The sequence below is a fragment of the Pagrus pagrus genome, assembly GCF_965226575.1.
Source record: "Pagrus pagrus genome assembly, chromosome: 15".
NCBI classification, from domain to species: domain Eukaryota; kingdom Metazoa; phylum Chordata; class Actinopteri; order Spariformes; family Sparidae; genus Pagrus; species Pagrus pagrus.
In genome coordinates this window covers 19,200,746-19,227,885 of record NC_140199.1, presented here as the reverse complement: position 1 = coordinate 19,227,885, position 27,140 = coordinate 19,200,746, and the positions used below count along the sequence as shown (strand labels likewise).

Here is a 27,140-nt window from a genome sequence, read left to right as displayed (position 1 = left end):
GCTTAAAACAAAAACAGAACGGCTCAGATCAATCTTGGGAAAGTTGGATTTATTCAATGCCATTATTACAAATTTATAAAATGCTAATGTTCTGTAAGAAAAGCATCATGTGAAGGAATTCACACAGTTGGAATCCATTAGAAATACATTCAATTTCTTTAAAAAACTATAATGCATTTTAACACTCCGCTTAGCCTGGTTGTGATTGTAAAGTAGTTTTCATCTTCTTAGTGCATCTTTTTTTTTTTTTCTTTTAATAACTGTTTAAAATAAACAAGGTGTTTAGAAGATCTGGTAAATATATCAGGGCTGATACATGAGGCCCCATCAGTAACAAAGGGACAATCAGGGCAAAATAAAAGAAAAACACAAATATTACTCAATGAGAAGGAAAGAGTGAGTGGGTAGAGGTGGCTGGGGTGAAGAAGCTGCAAAAGACATAATACATGTTGTGCAGGGGAATTAGGAGTGCAAATTAAACTACACGTAATTACTAACGTAGATTTTGATTTTATAAAAAATATTGTTCGACTTATTCTCACCAACCTCTTGCTGAAATCTTCTATGATTTATCCATTGGTGCAAAACTACTGTGCATTTTTGATGACTGTGGGATCTGAGCCTACTACTCGCAAACCAAAATTGGGGAGCAATCCAGCTATCCATTCCTGAGGTGAAGTGCAGCTATTTTAAAACACTTGAAGATGATCGGTCTCGTCTTTTAAGTCAGTCATGAGTTTGCTTACAGTAAAAGAGGGTAAGTTTGGTTGTACTCTAATGTCAGAGCCCGAGAACGTTTTTTCCAGGCACTCGTTTTGCTTCTGTAAAGCTGCTCCATAAGCAAACAAAAAAGCCCCAACAGAAACATAAAATGAAGGTTTTATGGCAATGCGGAAAACATTCTCGAAGCCTCTCAGAATAGGTATTTAGAAGTGTACATGAGAGGAGGTTAGAGTCAGAATTTATGGAATATGGTAAAAATATGATCAAAAAGGCAATTTTTTTTTAGTATGTGCATAACATAAAAATGACAAACCAAGAAATAAAGTAAAAAAGCTGTATTGGTGCTGCAAAGTAATGGAAGACCTTAATGTTGGCAACCTCATTCTGTGGAGGCATTCCCATTCAGTTAGACCTCCATAAATAATGGAACAGGATGGATCAGGGACCAGAGGAAAAGGATTCTGTAAACATGAAGACACTCTGCTTTTACGAGACACTTGGTCTCATGCAGACTTTTAAAGTGGCATCAGACCCATGGGTGGGAGCAGAGATAGGGCTTAGATTCATGTCCATGCAAGGCCCCGGGGATGCCAGGTTTCCATTTGCTATGACTGGTCACTTGGTGATGGTAGGACAGGAATACTGGAAAACATGTCAGTTGTTCTTGAGCTGGTCAATACATCCCTGCAATAGAGTCACATTGTTCTGTGGAGACAGGAGACAACAGTGTTAATATTCCTGATGAATAGAGTCTGTTTTACTCTAGGTCATGAGGGCAGACAATAACACTTAAATGCACATTGGTATCCCAGGTTGTTGTTTGCATGCAATAACACATAAACATCACACTGTATTGTTCTTATGGAAACCTGAAATCATTATCCTAAATTTTTATTAAACTGAATAAGCTTGTTGGATGATTTGAAAAAGAAACAGGGATGCTGTGGCATGTAAGCACCGTCACTCAGTCCGGGTTTCTGCTCACTGATTGACACCCATCAACATAAGACAAATTTTAACTTGTGTGAGTTGCTCTCGTTATTGAAAATGGCAGATAAAGCCACAAACTTACTGAAATGACATGCATACAGGGATATGGATAATAGGGATAATTTGGATCTCCTTTCTAATTTAAAAATCCTTTTACTGTGAAGTACATTTCGTTTTATGGAGCATTTAAGGATACGTTTAATCACTAAGAATATATAGGTGAATAGGAAGTGGTAATGATTAAACGCACCAACAACAGGAGTGTGTTAAACTTAATTAGTAAATAATCGATCATTTACATCTTTCAGCGACACACTTACAGCATTTTGTCAGGGTTTCAAACCACACCTCACCACTTCAATATTTCAGTTCAACAAATGATTAAATGTTGAAACCAAACTAAACAAGTGCTGACCAGGCAGACAACAACAGACCACTGCTGACACAGGTGACAAATGTTGTAAGCAGATACATTTTTTGTTGCAGATAAACACTCTATATATCAGGTGAAAGCTGCTATAAACCCAGCCTGTTGGAAAATTGTTAAGAATCTGCAAATGCCAAAACATTTGGGGCAAGATGTACAAACATTTCTCTACACATAAACTGGGAACACATCACTCATACTTTATGTAATTTATACCTATGATTTTGAACAAGAAGCAATGTGTGACTTTGTTGTTTTGTTGTATGAAATGAAAAATATGGTGGATGAATCTAATATACACTCTTATTGCTGGTGCTGTTTGCTGTTGCATGTGAGATGTATTAATGACACCATGGTTTTGTGACAACAATTGATCAATATACTTCATCTACATAGACATAAAGTTTCTGTCCCTATAGTAAGTTAATAGATTATTTTTCATTCATGTAAAAACTACCATACTTCATACCAAATCACACAAACTCACACCCAACCTTAAGCAGCAGGGGGCTGTATTGTGCTGCTCACCTTGGCATGTTTTATCTCAAGCTCAGCCATCTCTATGAGGTTCTTCCTGAAGGCCACGACACGCCTGCCCTTGAAACTGGTGAGTTCTATGAGGATAAAACAGTCCAGTTAAAAAAGCACTCGCACAGTGCATACCACTTTTACACACAAGGTAACAAGTACAGACAGAACATACATCTCTTCTGCATGGATGAACAAACCTTTCTTCCCAGACTCTGAGAGCTTGTCAAATTTCTGCAGGCAGTGCTGCTGGTGCTCCTCTGCCTGAGGGATGTCCTTGCTCTTCAGTCGAGCCTTATCCAGAGCCTTGTTAGAGTTCTCATAGTCAGCTAACGCCCGGGCTCGCCTGTACAGGAGGTCCTGAAATGTTCCAGATAATTTAATATGAGGGATAAAAGGATGAATAAAAAACCTAAAGAATATTTTAGGGATGACTTGTCTTCATCTGGAAAATATTGAACAATCTATTAAGCTTCACCTGCAATAACTCAAAATCTTTGCGAAAGACAGATGCTAAGAGGAGAAAGTCAGAGAAATACATACACTTATGTTTGAAATATCAGTCTGATAACACGTTGACTGGAAGATGGCTGCTCTGTGTAATGCACATCACTTTCTCTTCAGCTTTATCCCTAAATCTTAATTCAGATTAACTTTAAAGGGATAAGGAAGATTAACACTGACTCCTGATCTGTGATAAATAGCAGTGTTTTTTAATTCCGATGAGTATTGTTATGCCTTTTTGGAAAGGGTCACATTAAGTGTTTAAAATAAAGCAATATGTCAACTTCATCAACAAGTAATATAGTTGTGAATCTGCGCATCGAATGACGGCAGAAGAAAAAACATGTCTTACTTTGGCAGCCTGGATGTCTCTCATGTAGTATCTCAGCAGCTCTGTGAGCTTCAGCTCCTGGTCAGATGCTACTCTTCCCTCCACTTTCTGCAGAGACATAAATACAGATACAATATACAGGAGACACAACAATGTATTTATAAATCAGGACAAATATTTACAAAAGGTGTACCAGTTGGTGATAAGGTCTACTTACTCTGAGCTTCTCAAACAGGTCTGACAGCTTCTCCAGGTGCCTGAGGAAAAAATAAGCCACAACTTGAAAAACTCAATTAGCAATTATCAGCTAATATTATCACCCCAGCTTTTGATAAATTATCCATACAAGCACTGATTTGTTACAGTCCAAAAATGAGGCAAAAAGAGATCCATTGCTTCAACATCAAGAATGTCCGTAAAAATCATTATGTATTATGCTCACTTCTTATTTGCGGCGCTGTCATCAGCAGAGATACTGCTCAAAGTGGCCGAGACGTGAATGTAATCATCCGCAATATCTGCAATAACAGAAATTAGCAATCAAAACTAAAATCGTATTATTCCACTCACAATCCTGTTTAATATGGTAATATAAAAAACTCTCTAATACTTTTGTGTGCACGGGTCATTTTCTCTGCTTTAGCAGTGGAATCCTTTATCTTGCTGTAGTAGTCGAGCAGGAATGTCTTCTCCTGCTCAAAAAAGTCATCGACTTCCTGTGTACGAAACAAAAACACAGACAATAGGTAGTTGAGGAAGTGCTAGAACATTGCTTCTGTAATACTGTAGGCAGATCATAAAGAAGCCCCACCTTTATTCCTGAGATAAGGACCTCATCAGCTGTCTTCACCATGTTTTTAAAGAATCCTCCAAACATTTCCTTGGCATTCTTTCTTCTCACAGTGAGCTACAATGACAGAATTTAGAAAGGAAACATTAAATTCTATGAGAGGACTTTAACCTATTTGTTAAAACTCATTATATGAAGTTGTGGGAACTAATGTGGGGTATCAATGAGTCAGAATATAGTCGACAATTACATGTAGCCTATGCTCTATTATCAGATTTGTGTCTTTATATATAAAGTGTTTAACTCTTAGCTAAGCTCTGTTGGCAAACACTACAGCTACTCACTAACAAAGACAACATAGATAAGCATAACTGCTGATCACAGCAGGATGTATGCCATGTGTCACAAGTCTCCAGTAAACTCCACTTCCCCTCTTTCCAACCGACCAACTCGGGAAGGGAAGTCAGCATTATGAGAAACTCACATCCTGGTCATACTCTAAGAAAATCTGGAAGTTTCTGTCTTTGCTTAAAATGGGGTGAGAGGACAGTCTCTGCAGGAAGACTTCATGCACTTGGACAGTTTTCTTGAACACAGCCAGGTATTCGCTGTAAAGAAAACAAAAGGCAGACATGACACAGATAATAGATACAGAAAGAAGTTTTTTTGGTAAAGGATCTAACATGATGCTTTCCAAAGGATACATAAGCGTTTTGATTGAGTGTCACACTTACGCCTCGAGTTCCTGCTTCATTTTAGTGTACTCGTCCTTGGTCATGGTGGCTTCACCTTCCCCCAGTTTGTGCATCTTCTCTCTCGGGCTCTCAAAGTCAGGCTTCGGGGGTGCTGGAGGAATCTACAAATGATAAAGCAGGAAATGCATGACAGTTTAAATGGTCTTAATATGTAATATATAATTTAATGTTTCTAGAAATTTTTCAAATCAACAACTAATTGATTCTTTTTATTTTTTATTAAACAAGTATGTAGGCACCAAATCCAAATAGTGATATTACAGCCTTTGTCTATTTATGTGGGTCACGTCTGTGAGATGTCCAACTCACTATTAGTCCAGCATAGTCCTCCGTCTCAACCAGGGTGTCATGCAGCCAGATGAAGTCTTCATGCTGCCTGGGAACGGAGAACTCTGGCTTCTGGAAAGAGCTCAGTGTGGTCTGGAAGCAGAATTAATTTTGTCAGCATATCAGCAAATACAGTTATAGAATATTTCTAAGTTTATGTGTTAGAATGTGTATTTTATTTATTTATTTTTTTACCTTTGTATGGACAGTAAACTTGACTTTGTCCCTTTCACAGAGTGCATCGGGAATGTCAATGAGAAGAGAGGCATCATGGTTTAGATCCACAGACACAGAGCGCAACTAGGGAGAAAGAATACAGCAAGTTTATAAATATATAAATAAATATGACTGGGTGATTTTATGTATACACACAAAAATATATAATTTATCATGTACATATTTGGTTTGTGGTCCTTTAGTTTTTACTGTTCTGGAATGTAAGAAAACTCTTCTGATCATCATTCTGAAAAATATCATAAATGCCATATTCACTTTATTTTGGTTTAATATCACAGTTCATCTACAGTGTTGCCTCTCAGATGAGGACTTGAACTAAAGACCAAAACATAAAGTTTAGTGTTTAATTGTAAAATATTCTGTATCCCTTACATATCTTTGTCACAAGTGTTTGATATCCACATTTTAGCAATCAATGCAAATAGGTTGGCTGATATATCAACAGAGGAATTTTTAACTCTGTAATATTGGTATCAGACCAATAATCGAGCATTGGTCGGGCTGTACTTTAAACTGAAAAAAGTGGGCCTACATGCAACAGAAACACTGATCGAGCAAAGCTCACATCAGTTGCATTTTTAATATTAGATCATAACATGAATAATTGTTATGCAGCCAGTTAGTATCCATAATTCACATGACAGTATCTGCAAAATCTTAGCCAGTAAGGCAGAAATACAAATCGTCAGTGCCTGGAGTCTTTCCTCGCTTTACAGTATACAAAATAATTCAGAGAAGTGTTGAGAGCCCACAGCTTTCACCCTCTATCTGATTCAACACCCACCAGTGTGGCTACAACTTCACAGTGCAGACAAAGTGAGGTGGGATGTTAGGTATACAAACAGAAAACATGTCAAGCTGGGAACAGTCTCAATCCACAGAGCTTATCAATATTCTTAAAAAACTTTTTTCCCCATCATGCACAGGCAGGGTTCAGAAATACACAAAGCTGTAGTACTGTAAAAACCATCCTTCCATGAGTTTAGTGCTTGAAGCATCTGGGTGGTGTTGGGTAAATAGCCTGAGGGACTTAGTTTTGGATCTAACAGTAGGCAAATACTTCATGCCAACTGTGTTATCAGAGCTAGGTTCACACCCATGTAGATCTGTTATATTATGATAGAAAGAATGAACATTGTTTGCAATTTACTTTTCTTGGTGGCAGGATAAACCTTAAACCAGTGTGTTAGGCAGAACACCCATCCTGAAAGATATCATGTTCAGTTTGTATGTTGTATCTGTCTTTGTGGACATTTTTGAGGCTGTAGTTTGTAGTCTAACCATACATATTCTCAGTATAACACAATGTAACTCAACAGCACCACAAACTCCATCCTCAGACACGATTATAAAGTTTAATAAATACCGCATAAAAACGGAAGCCACACAATTCAATCAAGAAGGCCATGGTTAAGTTATCTAAACACCTGTCAGAATGCTAATCATTTTAGCTCACCGCAAATTCATTGGCACAGGCAGGTTTCCTGCACAGCTCTGCAATACAGCAGTTTAATGGAGGAAAACGTAGTAAAAGATGTACCTGAATACCCTACAGACTATGTTACTTTTCTGTGACTTGGCAGTGGGCAATAGGCGTTGCATGTTTTAAAACGTTCAGTAGGATAGGTAACATTAACACACGACACTTTTCTGCCTACATGCAGTTTGACACTGCTCAGTTAACGTTACCCACTTCTCTCGATTCAACGTTAACTAGCTTTAGCCACAGGCTAGCGGTATGTAGACAGAAAACAACACAAGTCAACGGCAACAACTTAGCCAGAAAGCAACCGTCAATGTTAGCTAACGTATCTTAATGCTATCAGGGCTGGTTTTTGGATGCAATTCACATGTCAAGACCCATTTAACTCACCTTTTCCTTATTACTTTCGTCTAGGGTAGATGTCATGATTGGATTGAAATCGACGGAATGGCAAGAACCAGGCCAACAACCCAAATAACAAAACTATATGCAGGAAGCTCTCTCTCTCTCCGCTGACTGGTTAGCCGCCTGACGAGCTGTCAAACCGTTTTTTTCGCCTACATCCTGATGACGGAGGATTTAAACCCCGCCTTAAAGTGACTCTGACTGGGCAGCGTCGAATTGACAAATGCTGTGATTGGTTTATAACCTAATCAATCACACTACATTTTCCTAACCTCTAGTTTAATATAGTAGTAGGCTTCATGAGAGCTACTTATTAAACAATGTTACGTTTCGTTATCTTCAGCAAACCAACAGATGAAGCTTAATGAGCGGTAAAAGTAAACGAAAGTGACTCAAATTAGCACCACCGAGTCAGCAACCACACGGATGTATTTCAATGACGCACTCAAAAATTGTGGTTAATGTAGTTTTTACCGTACACATAGGCCGGAAGCCGGAAGTTTGCGCAACCGCAGTGGCGCGTCATTCAGAAACTGTTGTGTTTGTCAGTAAGAGTTTCGTTGGAACATGTTGGGGCAAGTACCGTCACTAAAATGAAGTAAAAAATCTTAATTATACTGTAAAAACATTAAAACTTCTATACGTACATGCAGTTGCTAGCTATTAAGTTACAGTCGTCCAAGTTTGTTGTGAGAAAGTCGCCAAAATGTTAGTTCTTAAACGCGTGGTGTGCGTTGGAGGCACCATTGTCCCTCAATGCACCACCCTCTCTGTCAGCTATTTTTCTGCTTGTCATTGTCTAAACTCCCGAAAGAGACACAGCCCGTACAGCTCAGTGGACAGTGAGCGCTACTCTTCTCTAGTGAAGTCTGTCATGTCAGCTCGGGTCAGTTGTCAAACTCCTGAGACCCTCCAAGCGGAGGACGAGCACATTTATGGACCTGTTGTCAAAGCTCGAACTACCTCCTCAGGACCAAAGATGAGGGGACCCAAAACCCTTCACCCCTTTTTAAACTGCGAAGAGACACTAGATATAGAAGAACCAGAATCAGGACAGCCAGTCCGGATTGCATTAAACCGGGGTCAAGGCAGGTCTTCAGTGCCGAGTGTGACCCGCATCCTTCAGCAGACACTGTCCCCGGATCAGATCTTCTACCTGGAGAGATGGAAGAAGAGGATGATCGCAGAGCTGGGAGAGGAAGGCTTCAAGGAATACAGTCAGAGTGAGTTTTTTTAACATCAGTGTATCCTGCTATTGATTTGTGGTGTGGTGAAAGTAAATGGGGGCATTGTGGGGTTTCTAGAAAAGTGACCAAAGGTTGTTTTGTTCAGATTTATTTAGGCAAGGGAAGCTTTTCCATTCAGCTGTGGAGGAAGTTCTGACATCAGGTGCAACATGGAACAGGAATCTTTCGGAGACACCAGAATCTCCACCTGATGTACAAGGATACATGGAGAGCATCTCTCACATACTGGAGGATGTGGGTGCAGTGAGAGCTATTGAAAGCACTGTGCAACATGAGGCACTGAACTATTTGGGAATTGCGGATTGTGTTGCTCGCTACAGGTAAATATCCTGATCTGCAGACAAAAGAAGGGTTGACTTTTTCTACACCAGACTCACCGCCATGCTTGTCCTCAGGGGTGTACTGTGTGTTATTGACTGGAAGACTTCAGAGAAGCCCAAACCATTCCTGAGAAACACGTATGACAACCCTATTCAGGTGGCAGCCTACGCTGGGGCTTTGAACAATGATGCCAACTACAAATACCAGGTCATCTACTGCGATACATGATGTCATGATGTTTTAATTCCGTGTCTTTCCCAGATTGTTTAACAATCTGTCAGCCTGAAGTCAGATTCCTTACTTAAAAGATAATATATAAAATCTTTATAAAAATGTGATGCTTGCCGCATTTTACTGTTGATCTCATAACCCAATGATCTCCTGTTATTGCAGGTTGAAAATGGACTCATAGTAGTAGCCTACAAGGATGGCTCACCTGGCCATGCTCACAAGTTGAGCTCAGAGCTGATGTTGAAGTACTGGAGAACGTGGTTGGTTCGTCTCGAAGAGTTCACAGAACAGAGGTAAAGAAGACACAACAGTTTTGTATTCCTTTGAAAATTATTTTAATTCTTGTTTCACTTTTGGTTTTTAATAAATCATAGATTTTATTTAGCAACAAATGCATTCATACTGTTTGATTATGGTATTTTCCTGATCGCATCTTTTGTATTTGCCTCCAACAAAACCGAAAAAGTTAGTTGATAAATTAAAAAATAAAATAATAAAATTTAGAGTGGAGGAACAAAGTAGCAGAAAATGAATATATATATAAAAACTTCAAAATTGTACTTGGGTACAGTACTGGAGTAAATGTACTTAGTCACATTCCTTCACTGATGACTCAAGGAGGAATTATAAATGTAATAGAGAATTGATTAATAGAGAAGTCTCATCACTTCAGCCTGTAGTAATGAGCAATGGCAAGGAGGCCTGAAGCCTGAGCACTAGTTGTAAAGCTGCTGTAAGCGTTATCACTACTTTAGCCAACTTTCTGTCCGTTTTACAGTCGGCAGTCCCCTCCCTCCTGGACCCTGCTCTCTGTGCAAGCTGACAGGCACGCCTCTTTATGGAGCTCTCTGTCCTGATTGGGGGTAATACTTATACACATCAGTTAAATCAAGATTATTTCTTTTTCATTTCAGATCCAGTCATGCCTCAAGTGCTCCTTCAGAAAAGAGATGAGATGGGTGATATGCAGGGGCACGTCCATGAAGCAGGTTATTTCAGTTCGAGGTGACTGAACCTGACCTGAAATACAACATCCTCCTAAGCTTTCTCACCCTAATTTGTGACTAGCATTTTCTGTTAATCTCACCACTTTTCTGTGCTACAAATGCTCACATTCAATCAAGGAGCTTAACAGGTCATACGATTTATTTATTTTTTTACACGCATATACTGTATTTAACCCATCTTTGAGGTATTTAAAGCTCATTGAATGAAAACCATGTGGCCCTGTATGAGGGATCCTCAGTAAAGCCCATGTTTTTAAAGAGCCTGTAGGAGATCACGTTCTCCTCCTCTATGAAGCAGTACACTGGGTAGCCCTGAGTGTGAAATGTCTTAGCCATGGCGCTGACCAGGATTTTGGCATAGCCTTTCCCTCTGTGCTCTGGCAGAGTGTACAACATCCCTATGGCACACGACATATACGTCAGGATCCAGGCCACAGGCTTTGCGTCTGCATCCAGCACGCAGCAGGAGGGGTAGCTTGCGAGCATGTTCCTGATCATCCTGACGGACTCGTCGCTCTCTGCAAACTTCCACGTCTGATTCACCAAGTCAATGTGCGATTCGTCCAGAGAGCTGAGTGAGATCCCTGAGCTGATGCAGAACAGAGAGGAATCCTGTTTCCTTAATGAACTAATAAACGTTAGGATCATTTATTCACATACTACTAGACACTAAAGATATCACTGCATGGGTGGGCTCTACCTGTCTATGGAGGGAAGGTTGGACACATCCTTCAGCATCATCACGTGACACACTGACCGCTTCTGGCTGGGCAAACGTTTTTCTGTTGCCACTGCTTTGAATATGTCAATGTGGCGAAGGTTGACTCCTTGGAAAGACGTAATGCAGTTATTTTTTTTAAATGGAAAAGCTATTAACAAATGTGTGAAATTGTTATTTGTATTTCTGATTAAAATGAATTAAAGATTATAGTCATCCAGTCTGGGGAGAAGTTATTTCAACATTGCTTTGAAAGGACAAATGGGCAAATATTTATGTATCTGGAGTACAACAAAGTCACAAATGCTGATATTTAATTATGCTTTTAGATTTGTCAATCTGTGACAAATTGTGCATTATCATTCAGATCATGGAATGACACACTGTAAAAAAGGGAGGACTTTGGACTATATGGATAATAATATGGATAATAAAACTTGAAGATAAATTTACACCTTACACGCAGTTGTGCAAAGAGTGACCCTGCTGTGCGGTCTTGTCATTCAGCAAAGATCAGTTCATTAATGCTACGATCATAGGACCACTTTGTAAAAGCAATGTGCTGAAAAGAGTATAAAAGGTCAGAGAACTTCCATGTTATTATCAGGAAACCATGAAAAGAACAAGGGGACATTGTATTACCGAGACAAAGGTATCTGCTCCAGTCAATTACAGAGGGCTTCCTTATGGTTTCCTCTAGAATAGCTTCATCGGTTGCATAAACCACTGTGTCTTTAAAGAGATCTCCTTTCTGGAAGGAAAAACAGATGCTGCAGTGGAAATACAAAGAAATTATATAGTATGTAATAGGTCTACATAGGTCAGTAGTTACCTGTTCACATACTGGTTTGAAGACAATGACACTGAAGTCTGGCCATCTGTCCACTAAAACCTTTATAGGGTCAGCTCTGGCCCCATCTGATCTGTTCAGCAGGACCAAATAACCGTAAGCCTTCAAATAGAAACAAAATAGTTACAATGAAGGCTACACAATGAATGATTTTGCACGTTACATATCAGCGTATAGGCTACCTGACTGCACACACCTGTAGTGACCGAGGTAAATGTCCCCTCAGCTGGTTCTCAGTAATTTTCAGCTGCTCTCCGGTCAGTTCCACGGTCATTGCTGCTGGTTTTTCCAGTCTGGAAAATCACAGAAAGGTTCAGTGACGCTCAAGATGTGCCGTCGCTGAATGCTTCCGGCTGAAGTTTGTTCCGAGTTGCACTTTCGACACGTGATTTGCAGATGGAAAAAAAAGAATCTCTGCTGTACTCTGTACTCTACCGCCTGAAGAAATCCCGCTGATTAATCATAAACTTTCACTTCACTAATTAGGTTTCCTAAAAACAGTTTTACCCATAATAGAAGCGCATGATCCGCGTTGTTTCTCAAGACCACATCCTATAAATCCACGTCTGAGTGCTGCTTTTAACTCTAGTCCGTGTTCATATTTTTGTTATTCAGCCAGTGCTCGTGGGTCTGGTGGACCCGCTGCATTTTGGGGGTTTTAATTCAACACAATCAAACAATTTTATGTTAAAATACTCAACAGATGTTTACTTCATCCCAATTACAAGCAATATAAACAGAATATATGGTTAATATTTGCCATTTACCTTTGTTAGATCACATTTATGAAGTGCTACTCGTTTTGAATAACGAGGGCGCGCGCGCCGTGGGTCGATTGGACCCGAACACCCTGTATGTAATGTAAATGTATAGGGGGGTTGTGAAGTGTATGGTCATTGAAAATGTGTTCTGATATATGTTCTTCACAGAAAATAAGCCAAGGCCAATGAGTCTGAGTTTGAAAAAATAATTAATCGTATCATTTTTATTTTGATAACAAATGAAAACGGTCCCCACAGACCCGAACACCATACAAGGGTTAAAGCGTGTTTCTGAGGTGTGGAATATGGAAATAATACAGGAAAAAACACATGAAAACGTGCATGAATTGTCTTTATTTTAGGGAACCATGGTTACTAATAATTGCATTGGTGTGTATAAATAGAAGCTGCCTCTTTAGCATATACAGGAACATCATTTTAACATCTGTTGAGTATAAGCAGAACATGAATCCCCACGGCTCAATTTTATTGTGATCTCCTCTATAAAACACTCTATTATTTGTGTCAGTTAATGCCTCATACCTCCATTATTAGTCTCTAAATGTTGTACTCATTGACAATGTACAGGCAGCATATCACCAGGAAAGATTACAATTACTTTATAATTTATATTTACTTGATAACTCACAGTCGCCAGGATAATATGTTGGCGGTTAACCTTTCTGCAAACCACCATCAAGTTCACATTTGTACGTGTCATAGGCTACGTACCATTTCTACGATATTGTCATATCAGGTTCACATTACTGTCATATCGTGAGGTGGAGGAGATGGCTGTGGAGTTGAGTAAGAAGGCTACCAAGCCAGTGACCACAGTTCTGGACTGCGTTTCAACATTTCTAAGTATTAAACTACTGGATATCTTGGACAAAGGACCACGCTGTTTCAACATTTGGGAGCATGACACCACTGGATGTTTTTTATGAGACCTCACGACAATTTCCAGCTGTTTGTGAAGACAAAAATATGATATTTTTGACAGGAAAATCACGACATCTCCAGCTGTGTTTCTGGCCATTTTAAGCCAAAACATGATTTTTTCCTGATTCTAACCAAGTGGTTTTTGTGCCTAAACCTAACCAGACCATAAAAAGTTGCAACAATTCCATAAATTTGCAGAAACATACTTTGACAAACATAAATAGAACATATTTCATAGACATAGACATTTTTATTTAAAATGCTTATTTGTTTTTCTTCTTATTTGCTATTCCTGTTTGCTTTGTTTTTATTTATTTTTATTTTCCCTTTCTCGCTGTTTACTAATTCTATATTGTACGGATATGTGAGATCACTTTGTCTTACTTTATTGATTATTCATCAATTTGTAACCTCACCCTGCATATTTATGTTTAAAAATCAATAAAAAATTGATCACAAAAAAGAAAAAAATTACGGAAGCCCTAAAGGGCCATGCATTCATACGTTTTATTCCCTCCATTTTCCCGTGATAACGAGTTAATTTCATTTGTTTTCTCGATTTGTTTTCTCTCGAACTCACTTATCATGGGAAAACGGAGGAAATAAAATGTATGAATGCATGGCCCTTTATGGCTTCCGTAAAAAATGTTGTTATAACAAGTAGTTTTTTGTTTTTTTTTACATTATAACAAGTTATATACATATTATCTTATAACATTATAAAAAATGTTTCTTGCTATAACAATGTACTTTTTTTTCTTGTATTAACGTTTCATGTTATAATGTGATAACTCATTATTATAACACTTCAGTGGTTCCCAAAAGCCCCCCAGTAATGACATGACTCCCAGGTAAACGCATGGCAGTACAGAACAATAGTGTGTGATGAAGTGAGACCACAGTGTGTTGTGTGTCTCAAAATATGTGCAGAGCGGCAATTTCGAGAGAATCTGTTGAGAGTAAAAATGTAAGATGCATGATGCTGTGTCAATTTAAATGCTATCACTATAAAAGTGACTTGTTCCTTTTTGTCACACTGAAGTTGCAGTTCTGTATTAATTACAAAGTTTAAAATTAATTCTGTGTTATAACAAGTTATCACATTTTAATGTGAATTGTTAAAACAGTAAGATATCATGTTATTATTTGAAATGCTTCATGTTATAACAAGGAAAGTTTCTTGTCAATTTGTGCTTAGAAAGAAAATAACTTAACCTTATTTTCACAATATTATGTGATACTGATCAGTCTTTCTTTTTTATGGCTCGGCAGCAATATATTGCCATAAACACAGTGTTTTGATATGATATTAATCCAATCTCATCACAGCTATCCGTTTTTTTGTTTGTTTGTTCTTTCTAGCTCCTTATCATCCTTATCATTCAGAAGCTGTAAGGACAGTAAGGTACTGATCTTTGCACTCATAACTCTTTGTTGTGTAAGAATATAACATAAAATGGTGCAATATCTCTCTCAGATCATTAAATGATTTGCAAAGACAATGAAAGGACATAAGCACAGCCTTGTCACAACATAAAATTGAACCTAAAGAATAAAAAAAATAATATTGAAAAATGTTTAGTTTCAACATATCCCTTGATCTGCAGAAAAGTACTTAAGAAATCACAATGGTTCAACAATCAAAAGTTGAACTCAAACCAACCCGCCCTGTATGAGGGATCCTCAATGAAGCCCATGTTTTTAAAGAGCTCGTAGGAGACCATGTTCTCCTCCTCTATGAAGCAGTACACTGGGAAACCCTCAGCATGGAGTTTCTTGGCCATGGCACTGATCAGGACTTTGGCGTAACCTTTCCCTCTGTGCTCTGGCAGAGTGTACAGTAAGCCCATCGCACAGTAATCATAAACCAGAATCCAGGACACTGGCTGACCCTGGCTGTCAGTGATGCAGCATGACGGGAAGTTGCTGATGAGGTTTGTGATGTTCCTGTAGCCCTTCTCGTTCCCTCCAAACTTCCAGGTCTTATTCACCAAGTCGACATGGGAGAGGTTGAGTGATGAAATCCTTGATTCAAGCTCACTGTTGAGAAAAAAATGTGATAACCTCTCATCTGACTGGAGAATCATATTAGATAACTTTTCTCTGATGCAGATTTAGGTGATTTTAATCATATGATTTTACCTGTCAACCTCTGGTGAGAGCAGCTGGTTGGTGTCTGGCAAATACATAAGATGCACCAAAGTATAGCCTCTGTTGTTGACTTCTATGTCAGAAGATACTTCTTTGAGCATGGAAGCATGGGAAAAATCAAATCCTGCAGGTCAAAAAAAAAAGATTCAAAGGTAATATCATTCTGTTAATTGTCTTTGCAAGGGGTTACACATAGTGGAGGGTGTATTCACAAGCCTCACTGTATAAACAACAACCACAGTGCAAAATGACTCCATTACAAGTGAAAGTCCTGCATTGAAAAGTTTAAAAAGTATATTATTAAAAATAAAAAATAAAGCACTCAATATAGAAAAACAGTCTCTGTGTGTATCACACTTATGTGTATTAAGTTACATCGAATATTCTTGTGTTGCATTCGTGTCTATCATTCTCCTGTGAGGTAGATCATATACTGTTGGATAGTTTAATAATAATGCATTATATTTTACAAGCCACCATAATATTTTGGTATAGTGCAATACGTCGGCATTGTCAGCGGGTGTGTATCTATGTGTGTGTGCATGTAAACTAAAGTATATCTTATCTTATTATCTTATCTATTTTGTGTGTACACTCTTGTTTGCAAAATAATGGTTGCTGTAAAACAACTGCATTAAAACAAAAGGTGCAATATTAACCTACAACTTGTAGGAAGAGGAAGTTCCAAGTGGAATAAACTGGAAAAAGTCGATCACTGCAGGGATCAAAACTCACCTGCAACCAAGAAATAAGTGCTCCAATCAATCGCATTCTCTTCCGCCAGCATTTTCCTTAAAATCTCTTCATCCATACTGTAGTAAGTCACCTTTTTCATGAACTCCAAAGCTTTCTTGTTCTGCGAAGTCAATACAAAACTCAGCCATCATTTCTCACACACACATTTGGGAAACCTACAACGTAACCAGTTCTCCAATGGGACGTGAACTCACCTTGGGGTCAGGTCGGCAAATGATGACCTTAAAATCAGGCCACGTATCAACAACTACCTCCAGAGTAGTTGGCTTGTTCCTATTAATACCGAATAGGAAGCCATACACCTAAAAACACAGAAAACGGAGGGCTACAGTGGTTTACAAGTACACATACAGGCTGCGCCGGCATGCTGGCATATTTAGACTGTACTGTATATAAATGGCTTGCCGACGTCTACCTTCAAACTCTTCGGGAAGTGTTTCCGCAGAACTCCTTCAGCGGTCAGTAGTTCTTCTTTGTTCAGGACCTTCATGTTTGGATGGTGAATACAGTGCACCCCGTCTGTTTGTCAAAACTAACCTGCTCTGATGAAAAGGAGTTCAGCTTTTATAAATCATTAACAGACGGTCATGTGTCTCATGTCTGTGACGGTATACACAAAGCGTGGTCAAAATGTCAGGAGTACGAGGCTACTTCCTGTCTGAATTTAAAAAATAAAAGTTCGTGTTTGTGTGTGTATATATATATACAGTATATACATATGTATACATATATACACACACACACACACTTTTTTCTGTGAGGAACTATAAAGTTACAGAAAAAAATTGTTATTAGATTACAGATACATCCAGTAAAAAAGGCGATTACTGACAGGATTACAATTTTAAAATGAAGAATATTTCACTTTGGTCTCGAGTGAAACCGAACACAAGTGTTTCCCACAGTTTGAGTGCAGCAACACTGTCGTAAATACAAATCCCAGATCTGCAACATTTTGTCAGACGTAATGAAAGTGCTAAGTACAAACAAAAGTCATTACGTCATAACAATGTTAAGTCTTGAAAACTTGTATGTTGAAGTAAACATGTATGTAACGCTGGGATTCAACCCTCACTGAACTTACACAGTGCAGAAACAAGTGATGTGGGGCGGCATGGCTGTGACAGGACACCATTCACCCTATTACAACACACTGTACCATCAACATGATTTTGAAGCTGTTATTTTAAAGGTTAAAAAGTTACATATTGCTGCTTTAACATTGGGAGATGCAGCACTTTCCAACATATTGATTAATTTCTCAGGGAATAATTCATGAAAAAAAAAAATCAGGCAGATTTATAGGTGGCTGGTATCTATGAGTTTTTCCTTCCTAAATTGACAGGACTGATACGTTTATCACATGGCCAATGTCAGATAATAGATAGGATTCCTGAAAAAACAAACTGAACAAATGTATTTCTTGAAAATAAAAAAATTTAAAACCGAGGCCTGGACAGCAAAAGCTTGATAAATAAATAAATTTACCACATGGACACATTCATGAAACGTCAAATTTTATTTTAATGACAATTTAGAAACAGCGTGTGGTGTTAATAGGCTTTATTAGGCTAAACAACAGTTCAGTACATAATTATTTGTAATTTGCTTGGTTTAGTAAGTGCATGTTGAAAAAAGTGCTATTCTAAAAGTTCATTCACTTCCTCATCGTCAGTCAACACCGGTGATTCTGACATCTAAAACTCTGTGACTTTCAAAGGTTATTGATATACAGTGAAGTAGCATAGGTAGAAAATCAAAATCTTAATACATTTGTGGTTTGTCTACAGGAAATTACATTTTACTGTTCCTGAAGGTTTCCCAAGGTTTCCACACTGCATTTCTGGTCAACCAAAGTGATCTCCTGAGCCCATGGCTTGCTCCACACTGTGAATTTGCACTGGTAAGGCTGTGGAAAGAAAAGTTCAGAATACACATTATATACACACAGTATATATATCATAAATACAACAGGATATAGCACCAAATCTTTAAAACTATGTCAAGTTAAGATTAACATAGCATTTATCTGTCTTTAAGAGGTCATGACGGCCTTGATAACCATTGTAAAGATGTCATCCCCTGTTCCCCATGTTCAATGATCATGATTATTTCATTAAAGTTATTAAATATTTACCTCTTTTAAGAGCCTATAATTATTGATCGACTGGTGTTGAATTATTTGTTACCATAGTCATCTGGTTAAAATTCACGTTGTTTTAATGTATTTGCTTTTCATTTTCATTAAACAAATACATATAATCTATTATGCACTACATGTGATCATGTAAGAGGATCATTTTCAGGTTCCTAGCCAGTTTTCCCTGCTTCATTCGACTCTGTCTAACCTCTCTCTATGATAACAGCAACAAAAACAGATGATTCAAAGAGAAGTATAGAATTAAGTATAGATTTAACATTGTTTCTTAAAACTCCTAGCCTGGAATTGCCATACTATTTCTGAAATGCTTATTTGTGGAGACCAAAGCAAATAAGATCTGCAGATTATGTGGTTCCCAGGCTAAATAACTCCTAATGGCAGAAATGAGTGGGGTTTATCTTTCTCCCAGAGGTTGTAGCCCTTTAATCAAGTCATTACCCGAGCCTTCACTGCATCTTCGTGGATGGCACACACGTCATCACCGGCACTGCCCTTTCTGCAGGGGGTCTTCCCCATTCGCACAGTTATGATGTACTTGATGCCAGCAACCACCTGTAAGGAGAAGTACATGAGTCGTGGATAAACATATCATAGTAAACCTTAATGATAAAGTACTGTAGCAACGCTACAACAGATATCACAACAATACTAATACACTGCCATTATCCACTCATCCTTGCGTCAGTCAAATACATCAATGCACCAATGACCTGGGCCAACTATATTAGCCCTCGTTAAAGTTTCAAGAAGGGGACAAAATTGGACTGTTATGTACACACTGACAGTACCAAGACTGTACCAGTTGTCTATTGAAGGAATAATGGAGAAATGTATTAATGCCTCTTTAAGATCCTCTCTTGCTAAAGAATTTTTTCCTCACCAAAGAAGTGCACTTAAAAACAATTAATGATGATAAACTATCCCTGCAAGAAATTTTTGTGACTAAAGTTCAATACTGGTTATAATGAATGTACTTTCTGTAAATAGCGAATAGAAACACTGGAGCATCTGTTCTTTTCTTGTACTATATCCAAGTTATTTTGGGAGGACTTTCACAATTGGATTTTGAGCAATAATTTGATAATACTTGGCAAGTATTTTAAACACAAATATAAATTGCTAAATTTGCTAAATTGATTTGTTATCTAATTTGACCCCAGACAGAAGGTGAAATAGATTTTTTGGTTTATTTATTGGTTACATTTTTTTTCTTTTTAACTACACAGTACTTTATTCTTTGCACCATGCACTTAATTCTTGCACGGCTCTAATTTGATATACCCATTGCTTTTTAAAAAAAAAACAAAAAACTTTCTAGCTTGGTGTTTTTATGGTTTAATCATCCATTGTTATCGTTTCTTTTTTCTCTTTTATTAATTTGTATTTTATTATTGTGTGTATTTTTTTTCAACACTTTCAAACGCTGACTTTGGTAAGTGCTTTACACATAAACTTAGATTTATTATTCATTAATTCGTGCTTTTTCTTACTTTATTTCATGTTTTTTGAATTCATGTATCATTCATTTGTACTATTATCTTAACAAGTTAATTTGCATTTTACTTATTTTTACTCATAGCAAAACACAAACAAACAAACAAACAAACAAAGGGGAAGCACGTTTACTTCTTGGAAAAAGCCTGGGCTGACCCACAGCTGCCTGGGCCTGTTCAAATTGTTAAAGTCTAACGGGACAGGGTGGGATTTAACTGGATTATGGTGTTTATAATCTAAAAAGGCCAAAACATGTTATTTCCCTGACAACCTCCGCATTGCCCTGTCCACACACACGATATTTAATCATATGCTTTAGGTAGATCAAGGGTGAAAATGAAACCTATGTATGGCGCAGGCGTCAGGCCTGTTGTGACTGTTAGCATAACGGCTGTTACAACACCGACATATAAACTGGATTATCATGATTTCGCCAGCTAGGCGGCAATTCCAAGATAAAGTCTGTAAACATCAACATATCTAATTAGACGTTACTCACCTGACTCTGAACTCTCACCACGTCGGACACTTGGCTCAGGTACAGGTCGTTGCTGCCTCTGTTGTGTTGGACGACGGCGAAATTCAGGGCATCTCTCGCCCCGGCGTCATTGATATCTATGTCTCGGAAGCCCCCGACCATGGCACCTAAGCCGACGGCGAAAACCGCCGCAAGAGCCGCGAAGACAATCTTCCACATCGTGTTTCTGTGCCGACGGATACAACAACACAAACAAAACAACAGCCCTTCGTCTCCTCCCTGTTATATAAACAGCTACGTCACGGCTGCCCTGCGCGCCGAGAGTGGCACATCTCGCAGCCAATCAACAATCTCTGCAACGCAAACCCCCTCTATCTGATTCGGCTCGCGCGTCCCGCTGAGGCGTGCGTGTGTTCGTTTTGTACACCGGTGCATCCCGTAGCTGCCGCTTCCATTCCTGCTCCTAGAATTCCAACGTCATTTCAAAACACAGTCAAAAGGAAACAGACAAGGTACGTCGTGGTTTGTTTTTGGTGTGTTTGTGCACAACTTTGGAAGCGCTGTGCGGTAACATGAGTCATGTGTGTCCTCTGCCCTACTGCAGCTCGATTAGATAATCATCTGTGGTCTCTCACCTTTGGAACTACACTATGCAAAGACTTCAGGTTTTAAAGTAAGCACGCATGTACCACTAATATTCAGATTTTATTGATGAATAACTATTTGTAGTGATATCAGATTTGTTATGATCTCTTCTCTCATGTGTTTCCACACTTTGCAGGGAAACTTTCTTTGGCTTGGATGCTGCCCAACAGCAGCTGGCAATAGGCTCAGCCGTGGCAGCAGGAGGGATCCTGGCATACCTGGTGCTCAAACGAAGAGAAGTCAAAAGTATTCCTCTTGGTGAAGGGTGGTGGGGAGCAGGAGAGAAGCCACTGTCGGAGGATGATAAAGTCTATCCATTTAAAGTGCAAACCTCAGATGAAGAGATTAAGGTCCTTTTGAGTTGATAATTGAATTTTTTATCATAAATTTAAAAGTACCAATAATAAAGCAGTAACATGTTAATGTTCAACAGGACCTTCATGAGCGCATCGACAGAGCTCGCTACTCTGATCCTTTAGAAGACAGCGGCTTTCAGTATGGCTTCAATTCCACTCATCTCAAAAAAGTGATTTCCTATTGGAGACATGAGTTTGACTGGAAGAAACAGGTGTCAGTGCTGAACAAGTACCCACACTTCAAAACTAAAATAGAAGGTACACACAGCCTACAGAGTAATCCCTAATGATATGAAAATTTGGCCACTGTTTATTTACTTTTGCTTCAATGCAGGATTGGATGTGCACTTCATCCATGTGCGCCCTCCGCACCGTGAGAACCAGAAGGTTCTGCCTCTCATGCTCGTTCACGGCTGGCCCGGCTCCTTCTATGAGTTCTACAAGATCCTGCCACTTCTCACAGAGAACCAGGATGGTCTCGCATTTGAGGTCATTTGCCCGTCTATCCCTGGCTACGGCTTCTCAGACGCCCCCCACAAACAAGGTAGATGATAAGAAATAAATGCACGTGTTTCAGCTTGAACAGCAGATGTTTACAGATGTGCTCCCTGCATCTTTTCAGGTTTTGACAGTCTGGCCGCTGCCAGAGTTTTCCTGACTCTGATGGAGCGTTTAGGGTTCTCCCAGTTCTATCTGCAGGGAGGAGACTGGGGCTCCCTCATCACCACCAACATGGCGCAGATGAAGCCTCAGTGAGAGACAGCAAAACAAGCGCTTAGACGCCTTAATTTGCCACTGCTGTGGAATTTACACCACCCACTTGTTTTTTAAAGGGAGCATTGTGACATCTTTTCATAGATTGTGAAACAGTGCTTGCAGTGTGACTAAGTGACCAAAAACCACTGACATTACAAATTCCCAAAGACTGACTGGAACAAATCATGATGTTGTTTTGTCAAGGGAAAAACATGACAAAAACTTGCAGTTATAGCTATAAATTGACACTTAATACAAAAAATGTCACAAGACCTTCGGTCTGTGATAAAATTGAATATTTTTTTCATCTTGTTTCACAATCTCTCTCTTCCAGGTGCGTGAAAGGACTGCACTTAAACATGATCGATTCAACAAGGGGGTTCAAAGTGCTGATGTCCCTCATGATCGGTCCGTATCTGCCCTTCCTGGTGGGCTTAAGTCGGGAAGATGTTCGCCGGTTGTTCCCTTTCTTTGAGAAAAACGTCTGGGAGATCCTGAGGGAAACAGGATACTTGCACATCCAGGCCACTAAACCAGACACTGCAGGTGGGGACATGCATAACTAGGAACAGAGTCAGATTCTTATTATAACATTGACAATGTTTACAGGTCAAAGATGAACTCACTGTTCTACAAAGAAACCACGTGAAACAAGCCAGCTGTTCCTAGTATCTTGTAATCTCAGTGTGTTATTACTTCAGCTCTTAATCTACCTTTACAGGCTGTGGGGTGAATGACTCCCCTGTAGGCTTGGCAGCCTACATCCTAGAGAAGTTCTCCTCCTGGACCGATCTCAGTAACAGAAATCTGATGGACGGTGGGCTGGAAAGGTACAAGAGGGAGTTCCATTTTGCCTTCTTATTATTTTCAGCATAGTAATTAAACACTTGCTGATTCTACACGTTTTCTTCTACAGGAAATTCAGCCTGGATGACCTCTTAACAAATGTCATGATCTACTGGACCACAGGCTCCATAGTCTCCTCCATGCGCTTCTACAAAGAGAACTTAAAGAGCAATCCTCACAACAGAGTGGATGCAAAGTATGTGCCCAAACCCTCATACTATTTAAACTATGAAATTACTGCCTGTTAGACCACAATATTATCCCATCGTGTTATAACTGATAAAGGTTTGTGTTTTGTTTTAGGACAGGAATATTTGTGCCCACTGGACTTGCCGCCTTCCCTCATGAGCTGATGCACTGCCCAAAGTCGTGGGCGTCAATTAGGTATCGAAACATCTACTCCTACACTTTCATGCCTCGAGGTGGTCACTTTGCTGCATTTGAGGAGCCTCAGCTGCTAGCCAACGACTTCATTCAGTTTGTCAAAAAAGTGGAGAAGTGAACCCGTTGATGCACTTTCAGACCAATAACATCATGGTACATCCGTTTTGAATTTTTTTTTTTATTGCTTTTGTTTGCAGCACTGTCAATTCATTTTCAGGTTTTAATTAAAGTAAACATACACGGATGATACTAGCACTCCAATGACCTGACTGGATCAAAGAAAGTAATATAATGCATTAATCCTTTCAAGTTATGTTGATTAAAAATATATTGCACCAATATTATGTGTGTTTTGTGTTTACGTCCTTAAAAGTTAGTGATCATTTACGCAAAAACATTCTTCATAAATATAAACATTAATACAAAATGTCCTCAGACAGATTTAATCACATGACAACAAAGCTTCAAGAACACATTCCCTCAGTATTACAGAAGACTATAAAAGAGATAATACAACACACTGCTGGTGTTATTAAATGTGCATACTTTTACTTTTAGTCACAAATATAAAAAAATGAAACCCATAATTTATTAAAATGTAGACAGTTGAATTCAGAATTCACTTGAAGCATTAAAAACGTAATTCTAGTATTTAGGCTCCAGAAAGCGCGCTCCAATCTTTATACCTTGCTCTTTCCAACATTCTGGCTCACTTGCCGAAGCCCTTGATAGCCATGGGCGCCTGAAACCACACATAATCCTGCCAGTCTGACCCCTCTGCCCGTGGTCCCGTACAGATGCTGGGGTCAGTAGACAGAGCAATTATTTGGTTCTTTACACGGGTTGGCACTTTAAATTGTAGTTTAGGGCGAAACCAACCTACACCACAATCCCTGTGAGCCAGCACCAAGACTGTGGTGGACATTAAACGAACGGGTTTGGTGTCAGACAAGAGGTCAGCCACGAAGAGCGTGCGGAAGAGCTGCCTCAAGCATGAGGATACCCGCAGACATTGATCTCCACTGGCCACTACCAGAGCCTCCATGTTGATCTCGTAGATCTCTTTGGGGAGGACGAGGGAGCCACCCATTAGCAGCAGCACGCGGGGCACCCTGCTGATGGAAAACAGCACCTCCAGCTGCTGCAGCACCTCCTCCAGCTCCTGAAGGGTCTGCTGACACTTGCGACCGTCCATGTTTGCAGACTGCGCTGGCCTTCGACTCACTGTGTCTTTATCCTGAAAACCAAAAACTTTAACTTAATTTCATATCCACAACAACATATCTTCATTTATGAACATATGATGTGCAGTTTGATAATCTTTCCTATTTACCTGCATTGAGGCTTGCTGTTTCTTCTGTGAGTACACCAGCTGGTCATACGTCATGGGTAGTTGCTGTCTCTGATAGAGAATGCACTTTAGGATCTCGCTGACGAAACGGCAGCAGCCTTCCTGAGTTGCAGTGCCGGGGAAGACCACGCTCACAAGGCCTTCCTCTCGTGCTCTTCTCACCACCTCAGCGTCACTGGCCTCTGTGTTATCGTGTTGTTTACTGGCAGTCACATTGGAATCTTGCAAACTTGACTGACCAGAAGTCCCCTGTTCTTCAGTGTTGTCTGTCCAAATGATGACCAGAATAATGTCATTAGGGTGAGCAATGGACATGCCATGTTAAATATTAGCTAGTTAAATGTTCATGAAATCTAGCAAGGCCAGTGTTCTTATGAAGCCACTGTCCCCATTTCCATCTCAAATTAAAATATAGCTCCTCTCTGGTCGTGGTTAGTTTAATCCAGAGCAAAGAATCATACTTTCTTTGTTGAGCCTAATGTTTTGTAAGCCTGTAGTCTGTATCTGCAATGTAACTAGAGAATAGTACACAATGTCCATCACAGTTTCCAGAGTACAAGATGACACTGTCAGTTGTCTTGTTTTAAGCAACCGACAGTCCAAAACTCAAAGATATTCAGTTAACACTTATAAGAACCTGGAGAAAAGCTGCAAAGTATCACATTCAAGGCACACAAGAAAATGTTTGGAGCTTCTCTTCAAAAACAACTTCAGACCATAAGTCCTTCATCAGAGGAGTTGCCAGTTAATTGTTGATGACTTATTAATTAAATAATCAGAGCTCTAAATTTAAAGTAGAGCCCGACTGATACTCGATGCCAATACTGATATTAGTGAGTGAAGAATTACGATATCAATATTACGGTCGGTATATACAATTTTTTTTAAATGTAAAAAATGTGTCAACAAGTCATCTGGACTCATACAGTACATCTGTACTTCAACAGAGGAAATGACACTCTCCTTCCACATTATTTAAATGAAAATGTAGTGTTTTCACACTGCAACAACAGATCTCAATATTTTTGACCACCTGCCATTTTTACACTCAGCTTCCGGTGTGGACCTCAGGAACCAAGGGTCCAATAAATATATACGTTCCTTAGTTTCCTTTATGGGGTTCCTAGTCAGAAACATGTTAGAAATGAGTAGCCGATGTCCCCATAGAGCCCCCATGGGGACACATGGGCTCCCGCAGCAGTTACGTTACCTACCTGTAGTGATGGTTGTGGAGGTCGTGGCGGTGTTTTCCTTGTCTTCGCTGTTGTTCACACAATGCTCTTTTGTATTTAGTCGATGTTCAGGCGAGGCCTCTTTTAATTCAGCCCCATTTTTCGCCTTTAAGCGTGTGTTTACGGCCGGTGGGGAGAGCTGCTCGGCGATTTCCGCAGAAGTTCCGCATGAATTTGAGTCGTCGGTAAAACTCAGTAACGTTAAGACTTTACATGTAATATTCGGATCCTCCACTGTGCTGACACCTTTATCCGACGAAAACGAAAGGCGTCTCTTAACCTCGGTCTCTCCACTTTTAAAAACCGACTTATTTTCCGCATATTCCGAGTTTGAAGGTGGTTTAAATATATTCGGATTTTCTGCCATAGTTTTGAATGTCCCCGCCGGGTGTTTCCCGCACTGCATCATGGGAATCATCGATAGCAATGCCGCGTTCACGTTACGTGGCAAAGTCGTAAAACAGGCGACGCTTAGAAAATTCCGGTTATCCGGCTAATTAGGTGTTAATAAATGCACCAAAATGCGATTGTTCTTGTTGGCAAGAAGACATGGTTTGCATGTGATTCATGTTTTTTTGTTTTTTTCAAACTTGAGGACTTATTTTTTCATCGTCATTGGCTTAAAGAAGTTATTTTGAATAACACTTTGATTGAAGCGCTTTGATTGTGTCATTTTGTAACAGCACAACAGACTGTTACCACCAGCCTAACACTGAAGATAAATGTAGCAACGCTTACACAACTTTCTTCACAACTTAATGAATTTGCCAGCCCGGTTTGCTGGGTTAAAGTTCTGCTGCCGGACTTTCCGGTGTGTCTCAAATGCAATACTGAAGAGGACACTTCAGATATGGATGTTATTGTCATACAGTGGGTTTATTGATCAGAAAACTAAACTCATTGATATTTACCAAGGTAAATTACTAAACTGATCTGCCTGCAGTTTATCCTTT

General features: G+C 39.3%; 7 protein-coding genes across 8 annotated transcripts; 2 read left to right on the top strand and 5 right to left on the bottom strand.

Annotated features, from left to right (window-relative positions):
* Positions 1-32: 32 nt before the first annotated feature.
* Positions 33-7,628, bottom strand: snx5 (sorting nexin 5). The gene is made up of 13 exons (XM_084375867.1): positions 7,486-7,628; positions 5,571-5,675; positions 5,358-5,468; positions 5,028-5,149; positions 4,778-4,901; positions 4,315-4,410; positions 4,114-4,219; positions 3,946-4,021; positions 3,721-3,760; positions 3,525-3,611; positions 2,869-3,028; positions 2,669-2,754; positions 33-1,428 (listed from the first exon to the last, which is right to left on the bottom strand). The coding sequence occupies exons 1-13, from the start codon at positions 7,519-7,521 to the stop codon at positions 1,378-1,380; spliced, it is 1,200 nt and encodes a 399-aa protein (XP_084231993.1). The 5' UTR covers positions 7,522-7,628; the 3' UTR covers positions 33-1,377.
* A 121-nt stretch (positions 7,629-7,749) lies between these two features.
* mgme1 (mitochondrial genome maintenance exonuclease 1) lies at positions 7,750-10,321 on the top strand. The gene is made up of 5 exons (XM_084375868.1): positions 7,750-8,723; positions 8,833-9,067; positions 9,143-9,275; positions 9,462-9,592; positions 10,214-10,321. The coding sequence occupies exons 1-5, from the start codon at positions 8,207-8,209 to the stop codon at positions 10,251-10,253; spliced, it is 1,056 nt and encodes a 351-aa protein (XP_084231994.1). The 5' UTR covers positions 7,750-8,206; the 3' UTR covers positions 10,254-10,321.
* A 165-nt stretch (positions 10,322-10,486) lies between these two features.
* Positions 10,487-12,233, bottom strand: LOC311270741 (glycine N-acyltransferase). Of its 2 annotated transcripts, none has more exons than XM_084375872.1 (5): positions 12,071-12,233; positions 11,869-11,976; positions 11,667-11,775; positions 11,007-11,133; positions 10,487-10,895 (listed from the first exon to the last, which is right to left on the bottom strand). In XM_084375872.1, exons 1-5 carry the CDS (start codon positions 12,146-12,148, stop codon positions 10,496-10,498), a joined length of 822 nt encoding a protein of 273 aa, XP_084231998.1. In that variant the 5' UTR covers positions 12,149-12,233; the 3' UTR covers positions 10,487-10,495. The 2 variants fall into 2 exon arrangements, with proteins under 2 accessions (XP_084231998.1, XP_084231997.1); XM_084375871.1 differs by having other exon boundaries at positions 11,857-11,976; positions 12,071-12,231.
* Positions 12,234-12,970: 737 nt separating this feature from the next.
* LOC311270740 (glycine N-acyltransferase-like protein 3) lies at positions 12,971-17,083 on the bottom strand. The gene is made up of 5 exons (XM_084375870.1): positions 16,900-17,083; positions 16,679-16,786; positions 16,464-16,584; positions 15,720-15,852; positions 12,971-15,617 (listed from the first exon to the last, which is right to left on the bottom strand). The coding sequence occupies exons 1-5, from the start codon at positions 16,972-16,974 to the stop codon at positions 15,218-15,220; spliced, it is 837 nt and encodes a 278-aa protein (XP_084231996.1). The 5' UTR covers positions 16,975-17,083; the 3' UTR covers positions 12,971-15,217.
* Positions 17,084-17,984: 901 nt separating this feature from the next.
* On the bottom strand, positions 17,985-20,917 carry cst3 (cystatin C (amyloid angiopathy and cerebral hemorrhage)). The gene is made up of 3 exons (XM_084375099.1): positions 20,639-20,917; positions 19,084-19,197; positions 17,985-18,393 (listed from the first exon to the last, which is right to left on the bottom strand). The coding sequence occupies exons 1-3, from the start codon at positions 20,834-20,836 to the stop codon at positions 18,286-18,288; spliced, it is 420 nt and encodes a 139-aa protein (XP_084231225.1). The 5' UTR covers positions 20,837-20,917; the 3' UTR covers positions 17,985-18,285.
* A 96-nt stretch (positions 20,918-21,013) lies between these two features.
* ephx5 (epoxide hydrolase 5) lies at positions 21,014-23,943 on the top strand. The gene is made up of 10 exons (XM_084375097.1): positions 21,014-21,129; positions 21,222-21,290; positions 21,399-21,612; positions 21,696-21,876; positions 21,953-22,162; positions 22,241-22,370; positions 22,709-22,920; positions 23,096-23,204; positions 23,291-23,416; positions 23,524-23,943. Exons 2-10 carry the CDS (start codon positions 21,268-21,270, stop codon positions 23,720-23,722), a joined length of 1,404 nt encoding a protein of 467 aa, XP_084231223.1. The 5' UTR covers positions 21,014-21,129; positions 21,222-21,267; the 3' UTR covers positions 23,723-23,943.
* An 88-nt stretch (positions 23,944-24,031) lies between these two features.
* Positions 24,032-26,610, bottom strand: mad2l1bp (MAD2L1 binding protein). The gene is made up of 3 exons (XM_084375098.1): positions 26,170-26,610; positions 24,938-25,221; positions 24,032-24,841 (listed from the first exon to the last, which is right to left on the bottom strand). The coding sequence occupies exons 1-3, from the start codon at positions 26,603-26,605 to the stop codon at positions 24,314-24,316; spliced, it is 1,248 nt and encodes a 415-aa protein (XP_084231224.1). The 5' UTR covers positions 26,606-26,610; the 3' UTR covers positions 24,032-24,313.
* Positions 26,611-27,140: the final 530 nt, after the last annotated feature.

Excerpts from the sequence above, each read along its gene's own strand:
- snx5 (XM_084375867.1), bottom strand. The coding sequence starts at position 7,521 with ATGACATCTACCCTAGACGAAAGTAATAAGGAAAAG. Across the intron at positions 4,220-4,314 it reads TCCTTATCTCAGGAATAAAG|GAAGTCGATGACTTTTTTGA; the intron begins GTGGGGCTTCTT and ends TTTCGTACACAG. Across the intron at positions 1,429-2,668 it reads TTGAGATAAAACATGCCAAG|AACAATGTGACTCTATTGCA; the intron begins GTGAGCAGCACA and ends CTGTCTCCACAG.
- mgme1 (XM_084375868.1), top strand. The coding sequence starts at position 8,207 with ATGTTAGTTCTTAAACGCGTGGTGTGCGTTGGAGGCACCATTGTCCCT. Across the intron at positions 8,724-8,832 it reads CTTCAAGGAATACAGTCAGA|ATTTATTTAGGCAAGGGAAG; the intron begins GTGAGTTTTTTT and ends TGTTTTGTTCAG. Across the intron at positions 9,593-10,213 it reads GAAGAGTTCACAGAACAGAG|ATCCAGTCATGCCTCAAGTG; the intron begins GTAAAGAAGACA and ends TTTTCATTTCAG.
- LOC311270741 (XM_084375871.1), bottom strand. The coding sequence starts at position 12,148 with ATGACCGTGGAACTGACCGGAGAGCAGCTGAAAATTACTGAGAACCAG. Across the intron at positions 11,776-11,856 it reads TCAAACCAGTATGTGAACAG|AAAGGAGATCTCTTTAAAGA; the intron begins GTAACTACTGAC and ends TTTTCCTTCCAG. Across the intron at positions 11,134-11,666 it reads GAGCAGATACCTTTGTCTCG|GAGTCAACCTTCGCCACATT; the intron begins GTAATACAATGT and ends CGTCTTTCCAAG.
- LOC311270740 (XM_084375870.1), bottom strand. The coding sequence starts at position 16,974 with ATGAAGGTCCTGAACAAAGAAGAACTACTGACCGCTGAAGGAGTTCTG. Across the intron at positions 16,787-16,899 it reads ACTTCCCGAAGAGTTTGAAG|GTGTATGGCTTCCTATTCGG; the intron begins GTAGACGTCGGC and ends CTGTGTTTTTAG. Across the intron at positions 16,585-16,678 it reads TTTGCCGACCTGACCCCAAG|AACAAGAAAGCTTTGGAGTT; the intron begins GTGAGTTCACGT and ends TTGACTTCGCAG.
- cst3 (XM_084375099.1), bottom strand. The coding sequence starts at position 20,836 with ATGTGGAAGATTGTCTTCGCGGCTCTTGCGGCGGTTTTCGCCGTCGGC. Across the intron at positions 19,198-20,638 it reads TGGTGAGAGTTCAGAGTCAG|GTGGTTGCTGGCATCAAGTA; the intron begins GTGAGTAACGTC and ends TTCTCCTTACAG. Across the intron at positions 18,394-19,083 it reads AAGATGCAGTGAAGGCTCGG|CCTTACCAGTGCAAATTCAC; the intron begins GTAATGACTTGA and ends TTCTTTCCACAG.
- ephx5 (XM_084375097.1), top strand. The coding sequence starts at position 21,268 with ATGCAAAGACTTCAGGTTTTAAA. Across the intron at positions 21,291-21,398 it reads CAAAGACTTCAGGTTTTAAA|GGAAACTTTCTTTGGCTTGG; the intron begins GTAAGCACGCAT and ends CACACTTTGCAG. Across the intron at positions 21,877-21,952 it reads CTTCAAAACTAAAATAGAAG|GATTGGATGTGCACTTCATC; the intron begins GTACACACAGCC and ends GCTTCAATGCAG.
- mad2l1bp (XM_084375098.1), bottom strand. The coding sequence starts at position 26,605 with ATGATTCCCATGATGCAGTGCGGGAAACACCCGGCGGGGACATTCAAA. Across the intron at positions 25,222-26,169 it reads CTCCACAACCATCACTACAG|ACAACACTGAAGAACAGGGG; the intron begins GTAGGTAACGTA and ends TCATTTGGACAG. Across the intron at positions 24,842-24,937 it reads AACAGCAAGCCTCAATGCAG|GATAAAGACACAGTGAGTCG; the intron begins GTAAATAGGAAA and ends TTTGGTTTTCAG.